Source organism: Antechinus flavipes, chromosome 4, assembly GCF_016432865.1.
Source record: "Antechinus flavipes isolate AdamAnt ecotype Samford, QLD, Australia chromosome 4, AdamAnt_v2, whole genome shotgun sequence".
NCBI classification, from domain to species: Eukaryota; Metazoa; Chordata; class Mammalia; order Dasyuromorphia; family Dasyuridae; genus Antechinus; species Antechinus flavipes.
The window spans coordinates 194,867,891-194,886,205 of NC_067401.1; the positions used below are offsets into that span (position 1 = coordinate 194,867,891).

Here is an 18,315-nt window from a genome sequence, read left to right on the forward strand (position 1 = left end):
TGGTCTGGGGTCAAGAGCATAAACTGTTTAACTTTTAAAGAAAAATTAAGATCTAAGGCAAACTGGAAATTCCCAGAACAACTCAACAATGCAATGAAAAATTATCTTGATGTTTCTTATGCTATTTTTGTAAATGCTGGATCATACCAAGTTTTTGTTGGGATTCTTTACTTGGAGGGTTCTCTGTAAAGGGTTTCTCAACAGGCTTCTCAGTGTCTTTCTGCTTTTCTTGTTGTTTCTGTCCAGGGCTGGCCTCTTTTTCCATTTCCTCTATTTCCTGCATTCGTTTCTCCAGTAACTCAGCTTGGCGTTTCTGCTTCTTCTTTAATTTCTTTTTCTTATTTTTGGACATTTTGTCTGCCTGCAGCGAGATTACAGAAAGAAAATGCTCTAAGGTAATTACTAACTCATTACCACAGACCCAGTGATCTGTTAATTTTAGTATTGTTAATTTTCACATCACTTTCTCAATATAGTTTCATTATTTACTTTAAAGAATGGTGCCCTTAATATGAGTATAAATTTTGGTCTTTGAAATGAACTAAGTCTTCTGTTTCTTTGTCTAAGACTTATGAAAACATGGCAACACAAACTGCATGTAAGGCAGCAAAGGGAGTCATGCAAGAGGACATTTAGTAAGGACAAAAAATTTTGAATGATTAGAATACAACCAAACCATTACCCCAGAGAAACACTTTCACATGATCATAGACTAGAGTTAAAATATATAAATACATCATACTCACTGGTTTAGGTTGGGGAGCAGTACTGACTGGAAAAAAAAAACACACAAACAAAAATAAAATCTAAGTATGTACACTGATATCATGCATCAAAAACCCCCCTATGTACCAGAAATGTCTATCACATATTTGTGAAAGAACTGACAGACAGGTACGTGCTTAGAAAAAAATTTAAAGAAAATGAATAGGAACCGCCTATGCATATGTTGCATTACCATATTTAACAATTAAATACTGCATATTGCTATTGCTCTTGACTTTTTTTTTTTTTGCTGAGGCAACTGGAGCTAAGTGACTTTCCGACTTTCCCCAGAGTCACACAGCTAGAAGTATTAAATGCCTGAGACCAGATTTGAACTCGAGTCCCTCTGACTTCAGGTCTAGTGCTCTATCCACTGCGCTACCTAGATGCCCCTTCTCTTGACTTTTTAAAAGATAAACATTTTTCCTGGGATGAAAAGATAGAAAAGGAGGAAAGAAGAGAAACAATAGCCAAGGAAAACTGAGATTTAGGAAGTTCTCTGACACCACTTAGCTGCCAACATTTTAACTATAAAGTAAAATCTATACTTTAAAAAAGTACAAAATTCAGGTAGCTTCTTCATTTAATAAGTACATTTGTGACCTTGATAAAAAAACAGCTATCGTAAACCCCAAGTGCTACAGATTAAGTCCCAATTAAGAATGTAAATCACTGTGTTAAGATGTAAACAAAATCATATTTAATGTAACATCAGAATGAAAAAGAATTAAAACATTTTAGAAATCATCTTGGGTTTTGGGTTTTTTTAAAGCTTATTTATGAAAACTTTTCAAGGAAACAGTCTAGTAAGTTAGTTTCTTGTAGGGAAGAATATTTTGTTGTAATTTTGAATGGGTTCCAGAATATGTTGTAAGATAGGAAGAACACCTTTTTATGTCAAACTCTTATTAAAGACAGATTCAAAAAAAAGAAAAACAACCTGCAGAACCAGAAGGTGGGGGGGCTCCAGATCTCTGCCATTCTGTTGCTTCTGCAGCCAGCCTTCGGATATATTGCTCATTTACAGAAAGAAGGATGTTTTCTGGTTTGATGTCAGTGTGGATAATACGGCACTTAGTATGTAGATAATCCAGTCCCTGCAGAACCTGAGATAAAAGGATAGAAGTATTGTAAATTATAAATAAAATGGGGTGGTGCAAGAAATTATTTTCTTGAACACTGTAACACATATTTTTCCAACTATAAAGAACAGAATAGTTTAAAATAATCACAAAGAAAAAGAAATACTACTGCAGTAATGATGACAAGAATTTTGGGGCAAAGAACTTATACCAAGTTTTTCAAACCCATTCTGTTTGATAATGTATTTGAAGGCTGATGAGCCAATATGTAATAGTTCAAATTCAAAGTGTCCTACGTGCTACTGTCCATTTTAGCTGTACAAATCAGAAGGGGCACCAGAAAATATAAGTTTAATTCCCAGACCTGCCAATGGTTTAATAACAAAATTTTAGACCTAATCTAATCCAACTAGTTCTTTCATCTTACAAAGGAAACTGAAGTTTGGAGCAATGAAACAATTTATTCAAAGTAGCAGAACTAACCAGCAGCCAAACCAGGACAAGAACAGAGGTCTTTTTATTTCCTAGAGCTAGACTCCATTGTAGCTCCTCTTCATTATGCATTCTAATCTTTGGGCATCTTACTTTCCTATGACTAAAATTCTCTATGTCAGGATGCTTAAAAAAAAAAAAAGTTCTTTGATTTCCTTAAAAGAATGGCATTGTACATTAAGAAACAACAAAACCCAAACAACAACATTTCTAAGTTGGCACCATCTGTTCATCATTAAATATGGGACTTTCTCTAATCAGCTGAATATATTGTATACAAAACTTATCTGTGTCCAAACAAAAGCATCAGTATAAACTTAAAAAAAATAAGGATGTCTTATTGTTATTTATTCTCCCAACACATCAGTAAAATATAATATGCCCATTATTTTCTATAAAAGATATATTTTCTGTAAAGGAACATCCTCTTAATTTCTAACAGTAATAGTAAAAGGCCCTACTTTCCCTCATTATCCAAAGTCTTTGTAATGTATAAGATAAATTTGTAAAGTACTAAATAAAGTTATAACTATTTGTATGTTTTGGGCAACTCATCTCATATAAAGAAATCACAGCTTCTTAATTTGTAAAAACATGGGTTTGAGTTCAGTTAGATCCAGAAATATATATGTAATTTTTTTTCCCATCCAAGGGTCAGACTTCCTGAAATCTCACCACTTAGGAGCAACATGAATCTCAGATGAAGAATCCCTAATTTAGATGATTTTTAAAGGCCCTTACCCCACTATGAAAAGATACCACATTTTATTTTAAAAGTTGATTATAACATTAATCAACTTTTAAAATAAAATGTGGTATCTTTTTTTTCTATATCAAACATATTTTCCAATATAACCCTCCCCAATTTCTTTCAGAGGACCATCCTTACAGCTGAGAAAAAAAGGGAGAAAGTTCCATACAATCAAATCATTAAAAAAAAAAAAAAAAAGGCAACAAAACACCCCATCCTATGTTACATGTTATGTTCCACATCTGTAGTCTCACCTTTGCAGAAAGGTGTAGAGAATGTGTGTATGTGTGTGTGTGCGCACACACGTGCTGTGTGTGTTTATTTTGGAAGGATGTTGAGACATCTCTTAAATCCTTCAATAATCAACTTTGTATGATATGGAACAAAAATCAACAAATTTTTATTTCGATATATAAAATGATCTTGGAAATTGACAGCTCTGTACATTGGAAAAACTAACCATGGAAAAATGACTAAAATCAGAATACATACTTGTTGGATGATTTTCTTGACACATGGAAGTGGAAGTCCCTGATAATTTGACTTGATAATCCATTTGAGCAGGTGATGGCCCAAAACTTCGAATACCATACAGATATCTTGTGGGTTGATTAAGGACTTAAAAGAAGATGCACACTGATACACCAAGAAGCAAAAATCACACTAATCATTGAAATGTGGAGGGAAAATATTTAGAACTACTAAAAGCATATTGTTGCCACCTTTTTATTAAATTTTTTAAGGGGAGTACAGTCCAAAACATAACATAGCTAAAGAAAAAAAGCTGATGAGGCAGATGACTGGAGAAAGATCAGGAGGGGAATAGATGTGGCGAATGAACCCCAAACAAAACACCCTATTTGGTATGCAATCTTAAGTAAAGATAGCTGAGAGACAAGCAAAGGTAAGTATTGAAGAGATGGATAATGAAAAAAGGGACAAAATGAGGCAGACAGGATAAAGAGAAAATGGGGGTACATAAAAACTACAGAATTGTGAGTATGATTAATGTTAAGGTAAATTCACTGAAAGGATCAATTTCCCTCTGGAAGTCAAACACAAAATCTAAGGGACTTGTGTCTTGTCTATGAGCAAACCTCCAAATGGGGTAATATTCTCTATTTATTTTAATAGCTTTAAAAGAACTCTTATGCATAGTTATCTCTGCCATTTTACTTATACTTTCCTAATTAATCAAAGATTTCTGCATGATTTTTTAAAACCACATAAATTAAATACTGGAAAAACTCTATCTAAAGGTCTTCACAACTCTTCAAAATGTAAATCTCTTGCTGTTTCTCTTCTTGACACAATACCACAGGGTAACTTTAGTATCTAAGCTCTTCATGTGAAGTAACTGATCTCAAAGAAGTAGTTTTTCCTGGAGGCACTAGAATCTTCATTTGCCATTCAGAAACTGGCATAGAAAATGCTCAGCACCAATGTTCTTCCTGTCTTTCAAACTCTTTCCTATATCTGTCATTACCACTACTCCCATATCTCATTTTCCTATACCTTTCTGTTTCATCTTCCATCCTGTGATTTGCTTCTCTGGGAGAGAAAAGAAAATCATTTTCCCTAGAATAATATATGAAAAGAAAATGCTGAAATGACAGATTTAAAAATGGGTAATTAGTTAAGATGTCTGGCCATCTCACCCTCTTTGATGCATTTGTGCCAATTAGTTAAGTAAAATAATAGATCCCTTAGACATGGAGCTAGGAAGTCTTGAATTCAAATTCTATCTCACCAGCTCAGACACTTAAAAACTGTATGACCCTGGGCAAGTTACTTACTCTCTGGGCTGCCTCAATTTCCTCATCTATAAAATGAAGATAATAAGAGCACCTGCCTCCCAGGGTTTTCATGAGCATCAAGAGAGACAATATTTATAAAATACTTTGCAAACCTTAAAGTGTTTTGCAAAAGCTAAATTATGACCTCAAGGTGCTTTCAGGATCCTCTACATAATGAATTAGTACCATTGGGTCTTTACCTTACTCCAAACAATTTCAGTTCTTCAAAAATACAGACACTGCAATAACCTCACAGTTAAATTTTTGGTCTTTATTAATCCTTTGCTTAGATGCTGACATTAGGTGGGACCATTGATATTAACTTATAAAGAACAATCCTCTTTAAAGAACCCTGGCAATTTTACAATGATATGAAGCTGACTTGTAAAATCTAGAGCGATTCAATTTTTCACTATAGTCTAAAGATACAACTAGATTTGAACGAAAATATCAACAGCTTGCTGTCTTCAGTCAAAAGGAAGACACAGAATGTTAAATCTAGATGATTGCTCTAAACAAATCAGAGCTCTAGATTCATATTCAGAAATGATTTACTATCTAGATTTTTTGGATAAAAGTTTTATACTTGGATATTTGTGCTGTAATTTGTAGGCAATAGAATCACCTAATTTCCTGAAAAATTTCTCCCTTCTATATAAATCTTTTTAACTATTTAACTGAAAGTTTTAACTAAATGACAATGGAACAAAAAATCCCAAAGACAACAATTCGAAAACCACCTTATTTTCATCCAAATTGTACTCTAAAATCAAATCTATAATATGAAAACACATGCAATACTTTCTTAATTCATATGTCTTACATGTACAGAAGCACATGAAGAGTAAAAGTTTAATTAAAGCTTGGTTTGACAATATGTTGTACCAATACTGTTCTTTTCTCTATTAATAAAACTGAAACTGTTTATTATACAACGAAATTCATTCTCATAGTAATTTCTTGAAAGGATACGGGTCCCATTCACTCCTGAGATTTTGAAGTCATCCAAAAGCTGAACAACCATCTCTCTGTTTGGATCATTGGGATCTGTATTGCGAACCTGTATGTAGAGGAAAGATAGTTTTTAGTCAAAAGAATAACAGATAATCAATGATCTTAATTCATCTTTTTTGATCTGGTTCCTTTTAAATATTTAATAAATAGTATGATAGATATCAAATGGTCTGACTGAGCATATTTTAACTCTCTAGGATCAGTAACGCTCTGGGCAAACAGAATTGAGTCCTCAAAGGAGTAGGACAAAAATCAATTTAAAGAACTCTTCATAATTAGATACTAATATCAACTAAATTTAGTCTAAAGAACATATTAGGACCACTCCAGCCTTTTAGAATAAGAAAGAAACTTAACACTATACACTTAGCATGGGTTAAGATATTCAATATATACAAGTTTTCCAGATCCATTTTCTAGATCAGGCTTGTCTTATGGGTAAGTATATAACTTTGGCTGAGGATAGAAGGGAAGGGAATATCACACATTGTTGGTAGACCAATTATTCTGGCAAACAATTTGCAACTATGCCCAAAGGGCTATAAAACTTTTGATCCAGCAATACCACCACTAGCTTATAACCCAGAAATTATTTTTAAAAGTGGAGAAGGAAGGACACAATTATATATACAAAAATATTTATAGCAGCTCTTTTTGTGGTAGTAAAGAATTGGAAATTGAAGTAATGTCCATCTTTTGAGGAAAAGCTGAACTAGCTGTGGTATCACTGTAATGAAATATTGTGCTATATAAGAAATGAGGAGGAGGAAGCGCCCCAAAAATCTAGAGTTACATGGACTGATGCAAAGTGAAGTGAGCAGAACCAGATCATTGTATACAATAACAGCAATATTACACAATCACCAACTGTGAATGATTTAGCTATTCTAAGCAATACAAAGAAACAAGACAATTCTGAAGATTTGAGATGAAAAATGCTACCTATTTCCAGAGAAAAATGGAGTCTGAATGCAAATCAAAATATGCTAATTTTTTTCTTTGACCTGTATTTTCTTTCATATATTTTGTACCACTACATATGTAAAACTTATATCAAATTGTTTGCCTTCTCAATGAGGGGAAGGAGTGGAAAAGACAAAGAGAATTTGGAACTCAAAAAAAAAAAAAAAAAAAGAATATTAACTGTTTTTACATGTAATTGGAAAATTATTTTTTAAAAAGAAAATTCTCTTTTTTTCTTGAGAGTAAAAATATACACATCATCTCTACATACCCGGAAGCATTCTTTAACTTTTTCTTTATATAAATAAGTCACTTAGGCCAAATGTCTATCCAATGTGACTCCCACCCATAATAAACTTTCCAGAGGATACTCTACATACTGTACACTTAAGATAATCAGACAACTGGTGGCATATATAACCAAGGAGAGGCTCATTAAATGCAAACTGAATAGACAGCAGGAAGGATAATTGAGATAAAGAAAAATAATATATATGATGAGAAAATGTACTTTCTTTCACGAGAAAGATGGTAAACATTGTGCAGGAAAGTTGCATACTATTAGGTTCCATGTTGTATTAGAATGTTTTACCTAACTATTTTTCTCTGTTAAAAGGAAAGACTCACTGGAGTTGGGAACATTTTATTCAGAAATGACTGTGATGTAAAAACAAAAATAATCAAAAAAGTCCAAAATTTAAAATAAATAATGGGCAATCAGAGGGAACTTCTCAGGAAAAGAATTATGATGCAAATAAGTATTACAAAAACCTAGGAGAAAAGATAAAAAGGAGAGTTGGGGAGGAAAGATGTTAACAGTGAAAAGGAGGAAAAAAGAGAGAGGAGGAAAAAGAAAGGGAGAGATGATGGAAAAAGGAGAGAAGAGAGAAAGAAAGAAGAAAAGAAGGGGAAGAAAGGTGGAAGCAAGACTATCATCTCACAATACTCTGAAAACATTCTCCATGACTCCTTCCTTTATATTCCAATCTTTGGTGAAGAAACTGACCTAATTGGCAAAACCAATCTACCTATCTTATTCTTCTTGGCTTTTTCAGCATACTGTCCCCATTAACATATAACTCTTGTCTGATTTTCAATCTCTTTAAAACTAAAGGTTCCTTCTCTGTTACTTAACACACTCAAATCATCAACGTGTTTTAAAAATAAAAACTCTCTGTAAAATGATCTAACCATTTTGGAGAGCAATTTGGTATTGTGCATATCCTTGGATCCAGCACTGTCTCCACTAAATCTGTATCCCAAAAAGATCATTAAAAAGGGAAAAGGACTCACATGGGCAAAAATGTTTGTGACAGCCTTTTCTGTAGTGGCAAGTGACTGGAAACTGAGGGGATGCTCATCAATTGGGGAATGGCTGAATAAGTTATGGTATGTAATACCATATTGTAATGGAATAGTATTGTTCTATAAGAAAAGATGAGCAGGATGATTTCAGAAAGGCCTGGAGAGAACTACATGAACTGAGGCTAAGTGGAGTAGAACCAAGGGAACATTGCAGCAATATGAACTGATGTAAAGTAAATTAAGAGCCAGGAAAATATTTGAACTTCAACAATTTAAATGAAAATACAATGAAAAGAAATGATGCTGAGCAATTATAATTGATATGAATTCTGAAACCAGTATATTCTTTCTTCTCGTTAGGAAATGCTAAAACGCCCATTCTGAAAACTTATGTGACGATCATCTGATGAACTTGGGTCTATTCAACAATGAAGTGATTCAGGCCAATTTCAATAGACCTGTGATGGAGAGAGCCATCTACACTTACAAAGAGAGCCATGGGGATTGAATTTTAGATCACAACATAGTATTTTCACCTTTGTTTGCTTGCTTTTTTCTCTCTTTTTTTACTTCATCAATAATGATTAAGATTAATTTTGAAGAGAAAAAAATGCCCCCTTTTCTCTCTTCTTTGAATTAGTCGGAAACTATGAGTGTGAACTACTATACATCTGTTAAGATTAGGATGGTATATGGATTAGTGTATAGATTATCCTGTATTGTTTTCTTCTTTGTTACAAAGATTCTTTAGGTAATGACAAAGGGAGAAATATAATGGTAAATTAAGGTGAAATGAAAAGAAATTACAATTAAGAATGCAATTTTATCAATTCTGATGGACGTGGCCTACTTCAACAATGAGATGAACCAAATCAGTTCCAATAGAGCAGTAATGAACTGAACCAGTTACACCCAGGGAAAGAACTCTGGGAGATGAATATGAACCACTACATAGAATTCCCAATCCCTTTATTTTTATCTGCCTGCATTTTTTATTTCCTTCACAGGCTAATTCTACACTATTTCAAAGTCCGACTGTTTATACAGCATAATAACTGTTTGGACATGTATACATATATTGTATTTAACTTATACTTTAACATATTTAACATGTATTAGTCAATCTGTTAAATAGGGGAAGGGGTGAGGGAAAGGAGGGAAAAAGTTGGAACAAAAGGATTTGCAACTGTCAATGCTGAAAAATGACCTATATTATACATATATTTGTAAATAAAAAGCTATTAAAAATGGGAAAAGTAAAAAAAAGAATACAATTTTTAAAAATAACATGTCAGTTGGGAGCTAAGAAACAAATTATTTTTCATATGTTGTATACATTGAAACAAGATAATTTGTTGTTTTTTCCTCCTTTAGCTAAACATTGAAAATAGTTCAGGGGATGGAGAGGGGGAAAGGAGACAGCTAGTTGACAGGGTACAGCTCTGGAGTCAGAAAGACCTGAGTTCAAATGCAGCCTCTTTAACACTTCCAAGCTGTGTGACTCTCTTAAGTCACTTAACCCCAACTGCCTTGCAGGGAGGAAAAAAAATAGTACATTTAGGCAAATTTTATTGTCAAAATAGCACAGAGACTCAATACTCACTGATTTGAGCAATCTGATTTCATCCAGGGCTGTTTCAGTGTAATGTTCAGCACTCTTCACTACTTTCATTGCCACAAATTTCTTTCCCCTATGGAAGAGAACCAATTAATCGATCCTAAAGTGGGACAAAACCATGTTTTGGACTTGTAAAAGAAAATTAAGAGGAGGACTATAAAGGATCACTACAGATACTGGATCTGGCTTTTCCCTCTGTAATCAAATACTTTCTATCTTAAGTAACTAATACCCACCCTGGGTATAATAAGTCAGATTTTATTTACAGCTTGTCCTCAGGGTTTTGTTTCTACCTTTACATTTTCTCCATATGATAACTTCCACATTCTTTATGTCTCCCTTCACTCTGAACACAGCTACTAGAATAAAAAGAGGTGGACCAAAAGCAGATAGTATGTACTAATGTCAAAACACTATCAGTTCTGATACCTTCCTTACCCATCTGTAAACATAATGATAAAGTTGCAATCAGTTACACAAAACAATATAATATCAATGTACTTTATATAATGACAAAAGTAGATCAAGTAGCAATAACGGTTTCAGATAACTTTTTACATGTAAAACCGAGTTCCACATTCTTTCCTTTCCTCCCCACTCCCAATCCCTATTAAAAAACATGAAGTTATGTAAACATTTTTATAAAAGCCATATAAGTTATTTCAATGGTGAAAATTGACAACTAGGGACTATTATTTAATAGCTTCAAAAAACAACATATACACTAAAAGTAACTTTATAAATAGAGGAGAAAAAGCTTGCTCACTGTGTGCTAATTTTGGAGTCTCTCAATGTTTTAATAATGTCAATATTTTTCATGAGAAAAAGTTTAATTTTTATAACCAAACAACCGCATTCTAGAGAAAAATCATAACTGGAATAGGAAATACTAAAACAAAGCATTTTCATTTTTTCTACTTTTGTATATCTGGTATATTTAAAAAATAAAAAGCCTTAAATTAGGCATGCTAGAGGAAAAGAATCATAGCTCCTTTTTCAATTACCTATTACCTCTAAGGTTACTATAATTCCCATAATAAGATAAAAGCAGTGATTAGATATTCACCTAACGTAGAATGTTGAAAGGCACAAGAGCAAGAACCTAGTGCTTTGTTCATGACAAAAACAAAGAAATCAAGATAATGACTAAACTGATCCTAAAACTTACTGAATATCCCATGATAGCCATACTGTTGAAAAATGTCCCCAACCCAGCTTTCGGATTACATGGTATCTCCCATTGAACAGGTCTCCAATTTTCACAAGATGATAACCTCCTGGAAGAAATAAAGGTGGGGAATGGATAGGCAAAAAAGTCAATCTCCTTCCAGTTTACAGATTTTTAATTAATTAAATTTTTAAAAAAGGGGGTGGGGTGGGGGTGGTGTTATGAAACATTCATTCTTTGTAATACTTAGAAAAAGGAATTTAGACCCATTCCTCTCTCTTCAAATATTTGAATACTTTCAGAAGATTAAGTTTCATTAAGATAATATAATAGAGAATCAAATACACACACACACACACACACACACACACAGACACACACACCCCACCTTCAGATATAATTCTTGTCAAGCTACTGATTAGATAATCTTGATAAGCAGCTTTAAAAGTCAGACCAATGATCTACAGGAATCTTCATGGAAGAATTATGTTTTGAGCTGTCCTTAAACTAAAGTCATCTACAAAAAACTGGTTTTTTAAATCTAGGAATTATCAAAAGATAAACACACACACACACACACACACACACACACACACACACAACCACACCCCTCCCTATTTAGCTATCTCTTAATAAATTGTAAATGAAACTGACCCAAATGATTATGGTCCTGGGTAGGTAGGCAAGAAGGGCACTGATATCGACCTTAAGTAACCCTTTTGTTCAAATGAAGTTTCCATTATAGTTCCCTTCCCCCCCAAAAAAACCTAACATGATAAAACCCCCCCCCCCCAAATTCCCCCAATAAATGTGCCCAAGGTTTATGCCATCTTTGTCAAAATCCCTTTTTCGCCCTGCTTTGCCTCATGGTGTCTTTCTTCTCCCCACCTCCCCCATGCCTCATTGTTATAGCTAACTCACTCTTCTAGGGTGCTAAATCCTAAGCCTAATTCACCATTAGTGAATGGTGAATTCCCTTTCTCCTGGTTAAGTTTTACTAGGGAACTTGTCTTTTCCATTGCTAATTGTTACAACTCCTTTTCTAGGTAACTATAATATTTTTTCTATTGTTCTCCCAACTCAATTCCATATTTACCATTCCTGGTGTCTATTTTACCTCTTTATTTTGTCCATAACCTCTTCTTGTAAATATAGGTAATTTTGAGCTACCCTATCCCCATCACAACCATTCTGGAAAAGCAATTTGACATACCATACAAAAACTATTAAATTGTGAATATCCTTGAATGTGACCCTTGAATATACATATTTATAATTTTTTTTTTTAATCTTCTCAATGAGGGTGTTTGGGGATGGAAAGGAGAAGGGAAGTAATTCAAAACTGAAAATCAAATAAAACTGAATAAAAACATTTTTAAAAGGATGCATCTCCTTTATACTTTTCATTAATACTTATACTTTTCATTAATAATTCCTTATTAAGTTAAACATATCCTGAAGTTCTATTCTGGCATCCAATCTTAGGGAAAGATGAACATGGTCCCAAAGTGCCTAGGAGAACAAATGCTTCAGAAGTTCCTACCAAGCTACAAAGACTTTAAAAGTTGTGAATACTCATATTTGTGAAATCTTCATACACACACACACACACACACACACACACACCTCCACCCTTTTCCCCCATATCTAATGTATAGGTAAGTAGATAGATATGAAGAGAGAGCAAGAGATTAAGGTCAGAAAAGGAAATATATTGAGCATATATAAGAAACCAGATTTAAAGCTTTGCAAGGATAAGGTCTTTAATAGATTGTCTGGAAAGATTGAAAAGGCCCCCAATGGGTTATGATTGATATCAATGGAGGGAAGACCTACACCAGTGAAAGTACAGAGACAAAAATTTGGATTAGCACAATTATTAACAAATTCAGTTTCCTGCGTTTGAGAAATAGAAAAACAAACAAACAATTACCGTTTGGAGAATATTTTAAAAGCATGAAAATTGAATCAAACAGGTGGATGTATCCTCACATAAATATCCTCACATAAATTACCTTTACAATAATCATTAGGATCCTCTTGTTCATCATCATCTGATCCCAGGATTTCTTCCTCTTGTTCTGGAAGATCAGTCTCAGAATGGGAGACAGGGCCTCTGTGCTGAGTTTCAGGTCTAATAAAGAACAAAGCATTTACAATTCAATTCCATTTGAAGATAGATGATGTAGAATAATATTTATCCAAGAAAACTTTTACCTCCTTTCCTCTAAATTTTATCCGATGATAATAAGGCAGTAAAGGAAGTACATTCTCTGAAGGTTGGTGAAACACTAGAGATCTTTTCATATTTTGTGCATGAATAGCACTAGCAAAATGATAATCTTTGAAAAATACTAAGTGATCTACACCCAGTTCGAATAGTAACCTTATACATGATCTATATTTGAATAGGAAGAGCATTTCCTTCAGACACCCCCCTCCATTTAAATATTTCAATACCGAATCATAGTTTTTTAGTAACCAGTTGACAAGTACCATACAGTAGCCTGCTAAAGATATGTACTGATATTTTTACTTTAGGCAGAGACCAAATTTAGCATTTAATAATCTCAAGTTATGAAAATTTATTTCATTAATCAGTTCAGACTGATTATACTTACTTTAGTAACAAAAACCTACTCTATTGAGAGATTTCTGACTATATGAAAGAGACAAATCTAATATCTAAATATAAATACTAAAAAGATGAATAAGAAAAAAGCAAACAATCCATTATATTAGAAACTATTTAATATACTGGCAAATAGTGATGGTATAGTAATATAGCATTTAATCTGGCTGGCTTTTTGTGTGGTCCTGTGATTTCAGTAGTTGCTCTGTAGCTCACAGTGGGAATTACGTTAAGCTTTAAGGGCAATGAGACTTTCACTATGCCATGATGACTTTCTCCAACAAAATATTTCTTTAAAAACTCATGTTAAAAGTGATTTTGGGGGCAGGTAGGTGGTGCAGTGGATAGAGCATCAGCCATAAAGTCAGGACAACCCAAGTTCAAATCTGGTCTAAGATTTGATGTAATACTTCCTAGTTGTGTGACCCTGGGCAAGTCACTTAACCCCAATTGCCTGGAAGGGGGGAGGGGAGGAGAGAGAAAAAGATTATGATTCACATCGTTAAGAGCCCTTTCAACTCTAAATGGGAAAAAATTATAAACTTTATATTTTACCAATATAAATTAACATGTTAAAGGTAAAAGAATGACTGTCTTCAAGAAGTAAGCAATCTATTGTGTATTATGGTAAACAAATTATAAAACAAAAAAATACACATACAAATTAAATACTGGGTTGGGGGGGGGGAGGAGAGAACAATAAAAAAGTAATAGGAAGCATTAATCAATTAATCAGGAAAGGCATCTAGAGAAGGCAAATTTTATTATCTTAAGGGAGCTAATGAATATGTGGGAGCAAAGCTGAGAGTAATAGGAGGAAACAGGGCATTCCCACCAAGTAAATTTTCCTAATTTTAGTAAAGTGTTAACAAGTAAGTTTGGCTGGTTCAATGGAGTTAAAAGCTGGGAAAACAGTAGATGAAGTTGGAGAGGTAGTTAATTATGGGCTTTGACCAGGATATAAGGAGTTTGATTATGGTACAAAATGATAAAAATTAATTTTTTTAAAAAACCAAGGAAGTTTAACTTCTCAGGAGAAATGGAATAACTTGCTTCTAGATTTTGGCAGAAGTTGTACTGACTCTCCAAAGCCTCATAACATCCCTACAAATTCACTGCTAATCCTGCTCTCATATGCTTTGGTATTCATGTGCTCTGCCAATTCCTATATTCCAGCGTTCTGGCATCCAGTAATAGAAATATCTAATGAACTGCAAAGTGAAGCAAGATCCTTATCAGTATCCCCCAAAACAATTTCACCAAAGGAAAGTGACAGTTACCATTTGAAACATGAGATATTTCCAACCTGAGATGGGGATACAATGTTTTAACAACTTTTATGTAAAACACTGTCATCTAGTACACAATGAGTATCTTCCACTATGACACAGAATCTCAAATCTTTCAGCTTCAACCCTGAGCCATCTTACCCATTTACATTCACCTTCAACTATCACAAAACCAAAACTTTCCTTTTTTTTTTTTTTAAACCACCACAACAGCAAGATCATGCTAATTACTGTATTAAAGTATTTGTTTTTATAACTTTTATGGAAATATTTTGCATAATTTCATAATTTCCCATCTGTCTTTTCAATGGGACATGGGGAAGGAAAGAATTTGGAAAGTTTTAAAAGCAAATGTTAAAATTGTTTTACATATAACCTGGGGAAAATAAAACATTAACGGAAAAAAATAAAGTATTTTAAAGAGACTTTGTTCACACATGGGAGTTAACTCTTTTAGGTTAAAAAAAAAAAAAAGGGTGTTTTTTTTTTTTTTTTAAAGATCATTTAGTTATTACCAAAATGATACTTGTGAGCAGCTCGATAGAGCATTGGGCCTGGAGTTGGGAGGACCTGAGTTCAAATCAGGCCTCAGACAACACTTCCCAGCTGTGTGATCCTGGGCAAGTCACTTAACCCCAAATGCCCACCAGAAGGGGAAAAAAGAAATTAAAAATGATATCTGTCTTCTTAAAATCGAGCTTCTGGCTGTACTGGGTGAAATCGTTTCTTTTATGACTAATTACTAAAGAAGTAATATAGTTGATGTTTTCCATACAACACCTACTATAATCCTGCACAAAATACCTGCAATTTGCCTCCCAAAGTTACTGGAAATATTCAACAAGGCCACATACATACAATGCAAATATCTACCATCTTTGTTCTAAAAAGGAATAAACTTACTTTGTTACTTAATGTTATTTACCAGACCTACTCACTCAAAACTAAGAAGCCCAAGTATAATAGGCCAAAAAACAAAACCAAACAAAAACCCCAACCCCCATAAAAACCAATACTCTAGCAAATCAATTCTTTTAAACAGATTATCAATTATTATTTCAGTCAAATAACTACTTAAAAAACAATGAAGTATAATGAAAATATATCTGAAATAGTAATTCCACAACAGAAATGCAAGTTTTCCCTCTGCTATCACTTACTATGTGTGTGGCCTTTGGTAGGCTGCTTCTTTTCTCATGCACAACATGGAGAGGATATCAGACTTAGAAACTCTGCCTTAACAGGATAATTATGAGAATTAAAAATGATTTAAGATAGATGATGTGCTTGTGAACTATAAAACACTCCAACATTGTTATTTTAAAGTCATCATAGTCTAGATGTAAAGTTGAATTTCCCATTACTTAGGTAAGATCCTGGCAAGCACAAATACCTTGCACAAACTAAAACAGCAGTGCCATTTATCAAGCTTCAAGCACTGGTAAAAATCAGGTCTCCTGAAAAGGAAATAAATACTTATATAAATAAACACTACCTCCATCTTTTCACAGATGCAAACTATCTTATTGCAGGAAGACCAAAAAGAAAAAAGCACTCAGCTGCTTCTTTAATTATAAATTATTTATTAAAAAAAAAAAATCTCTAAAAACACATCTATTTTACAAGGCTAGCAGGTCAATTTCTCAATCAAGAGCTTGAACAGCTTGCAGAAATATCATATATATATATATAAAATTTGCAAATTTCAACATCAGGTCCTTTCTTTTGCTAATGATAAGACTTATATTTGTAGTATGCTTTTGCAGTTCCTAAAATCATATTTGCAAGAGAGTCAAATATCTAATCTGCACTTTTGTATACAAGTCAAAATCAGCTTTTGTGAGAGCTTCATATAAGTGCCCTGATTCAGAAAATTACATCCTTCCTTTTCACAAAGGATCAAAAAGAAAAATTTAACCAGAAAAAAGTAATCTAACATACCTGCATGAAGCTCGGATTCCCATTGGTAGAAGGAGGTCAAAAGATTGTTGAATAGTTTTACAAAGAGCCATTAACAATCTATCACCAGACTGTTTTATCAGCCAACAGGCGCTCACACACACACTGCAGGCAGAGGGCTGTTTTTTCCTGCACACAGCAGATCTTGTGAATGAAAAAAGTGATGGCTCCACCACCTAGCTGCAGATGCACAACACTGCATTGCAGGTAAGGGAATTCACAGTACAACTGAAGGGCTTATCTATTCCTAAGTCAATTTAGTTGTCTAGTTTAAAGAAGTTGTCATATTAAAAAAAATCCAAAAAAATTTGTATTTTTTTTTCTTAAACAGAACTACCACCAATGTGCTGTTTTAAAAAATTTGAAGTCAACAGGATTCATCCACTGAGATTTTCATAAAAGCCAAAAGTCCATTTTTTATGACAAAACAACTAAAATTTAATAAAGGAGGTTAAGTCTTCTAAAATTACAGAAATACCATCCAAAAATGCAAAGAATATTCCTATTGATAAAATACAGGTTTGCTTTGAATCCCAACCATGGAAATTTTTTTAAAACCACGGAATCATAGTTATTAGAGATGCAAAGAATCTTTTATATTATAGCATCTGACTCCCTCAATTTAAAGATAAAGAAAACGAGGGCTACCTTTCACCAAAACCTGTTTTGATCTACTACATGTGCTCCTCCATACCAGGTTACAGCAAATCTACAGGGTACTTTCAAGAATCCTGAATCCTTCCATTTACAGCTTCATATGGGATAAGATACACAACTGACAATTTAATGACTACTTTGAAATAGCCTTAGCCTATATCTAACAAGCACTTCCAACAAAACATTCTGGGAACATAGCTTATTTTTTTTTCCTCATAAGATTACTATATAAATCTTAATTTGCAACTTAAATTCCAGTGTACATTCAGCTTTTAAATTTCAACTTTTTTTTCTAGTTCATTAAATTCAATACAGATTTTAGGTCAATTTCATTGTACAGAAGAATGACACTAGGAAGCTATAATTTTCCTGAGTGAGGATGAATATTTATTTATAAACTGTACATTATTTGTTCTTTTATAAATCACTCTCTATAAACTGCCCTTACCAATTAGTACTTTTTAATATGACTCAGTTCCATAAATTCTCTATTTTATGCTTTTATATAAATTATATTTTATCATCTATGACTTAGTAGGGCTTATGTGGGCCAATATGGTGATAAATTTTGCAGAAGAAAGGCCAGTTCTGGGGCAGGTATATAAACATATAGCCCACTACCAGGCCAATACTTGATAATTTATACAACTATTATAAGGCTGGTATAGCTTTTACTTGTCTGCCGTAATGAGATAGGTTAGGATTTTAATGAAGGCTTTAAAATACTTATCACATTCTTATGGATATTTTTTCATTCAATCACACTCAGTTTTTTCCATTTTAGATGAGGAAGTTTGATTAGATAAGCATAAATCCTTTATAGT

At 33.3% G+C, this 18,315-nt stretch overlaps 1 protein-coding gene across 7 annotated transcripts in view; it reads right to left on the bottom strand.

The window, feature by feature from the left end:
• The window catches only part of SRPK1 (SRSF protein kinase 1), a 79,655-nt gene that overhangs the window by 25,074 nt on the left and 36,266 nt on the right, over nt 1-18,315 (bottom strand). For all 7 annotated transcript variants that reach the window (XR_007953481.1, XM_051996493.1, XM_051996490.1 and 4 more), the window contains exons 3-10: nt 12,970-13,088; nt 10,955-11,063; nt 9,772-9,859; nt 5,859-5,946; nt 3,583-3,689; nt 1,706-1,871; nt 747-772; nt 148-361 (exon numbers count right to left, since the gene is read on the bottom strand). Coding sequence is in view for 6 of the 7 variants with exons in the window: in XM_051996493.1 (XP_051852453.1) it covers nt 148-361; nt 747-772; nt 1,706-1,871; nt 3,583-3,689; nt 5,859-5,946; nt 9,772-9,859; nt 10,955-11,063; nt 12,970-13,088 (917 nt within the window). In the remaining variant the exon portion in view is untranslated. The remainder of the gene's footprint in view (nt 1-147; nt 362-746; nt 773-1,705; nt 1,872-3,582; nt 3,690-5,858; nt 5,947-9,771; nt 9,860-10,954; nt 11,064-12,969; nt 13,089-18,315) is intronic.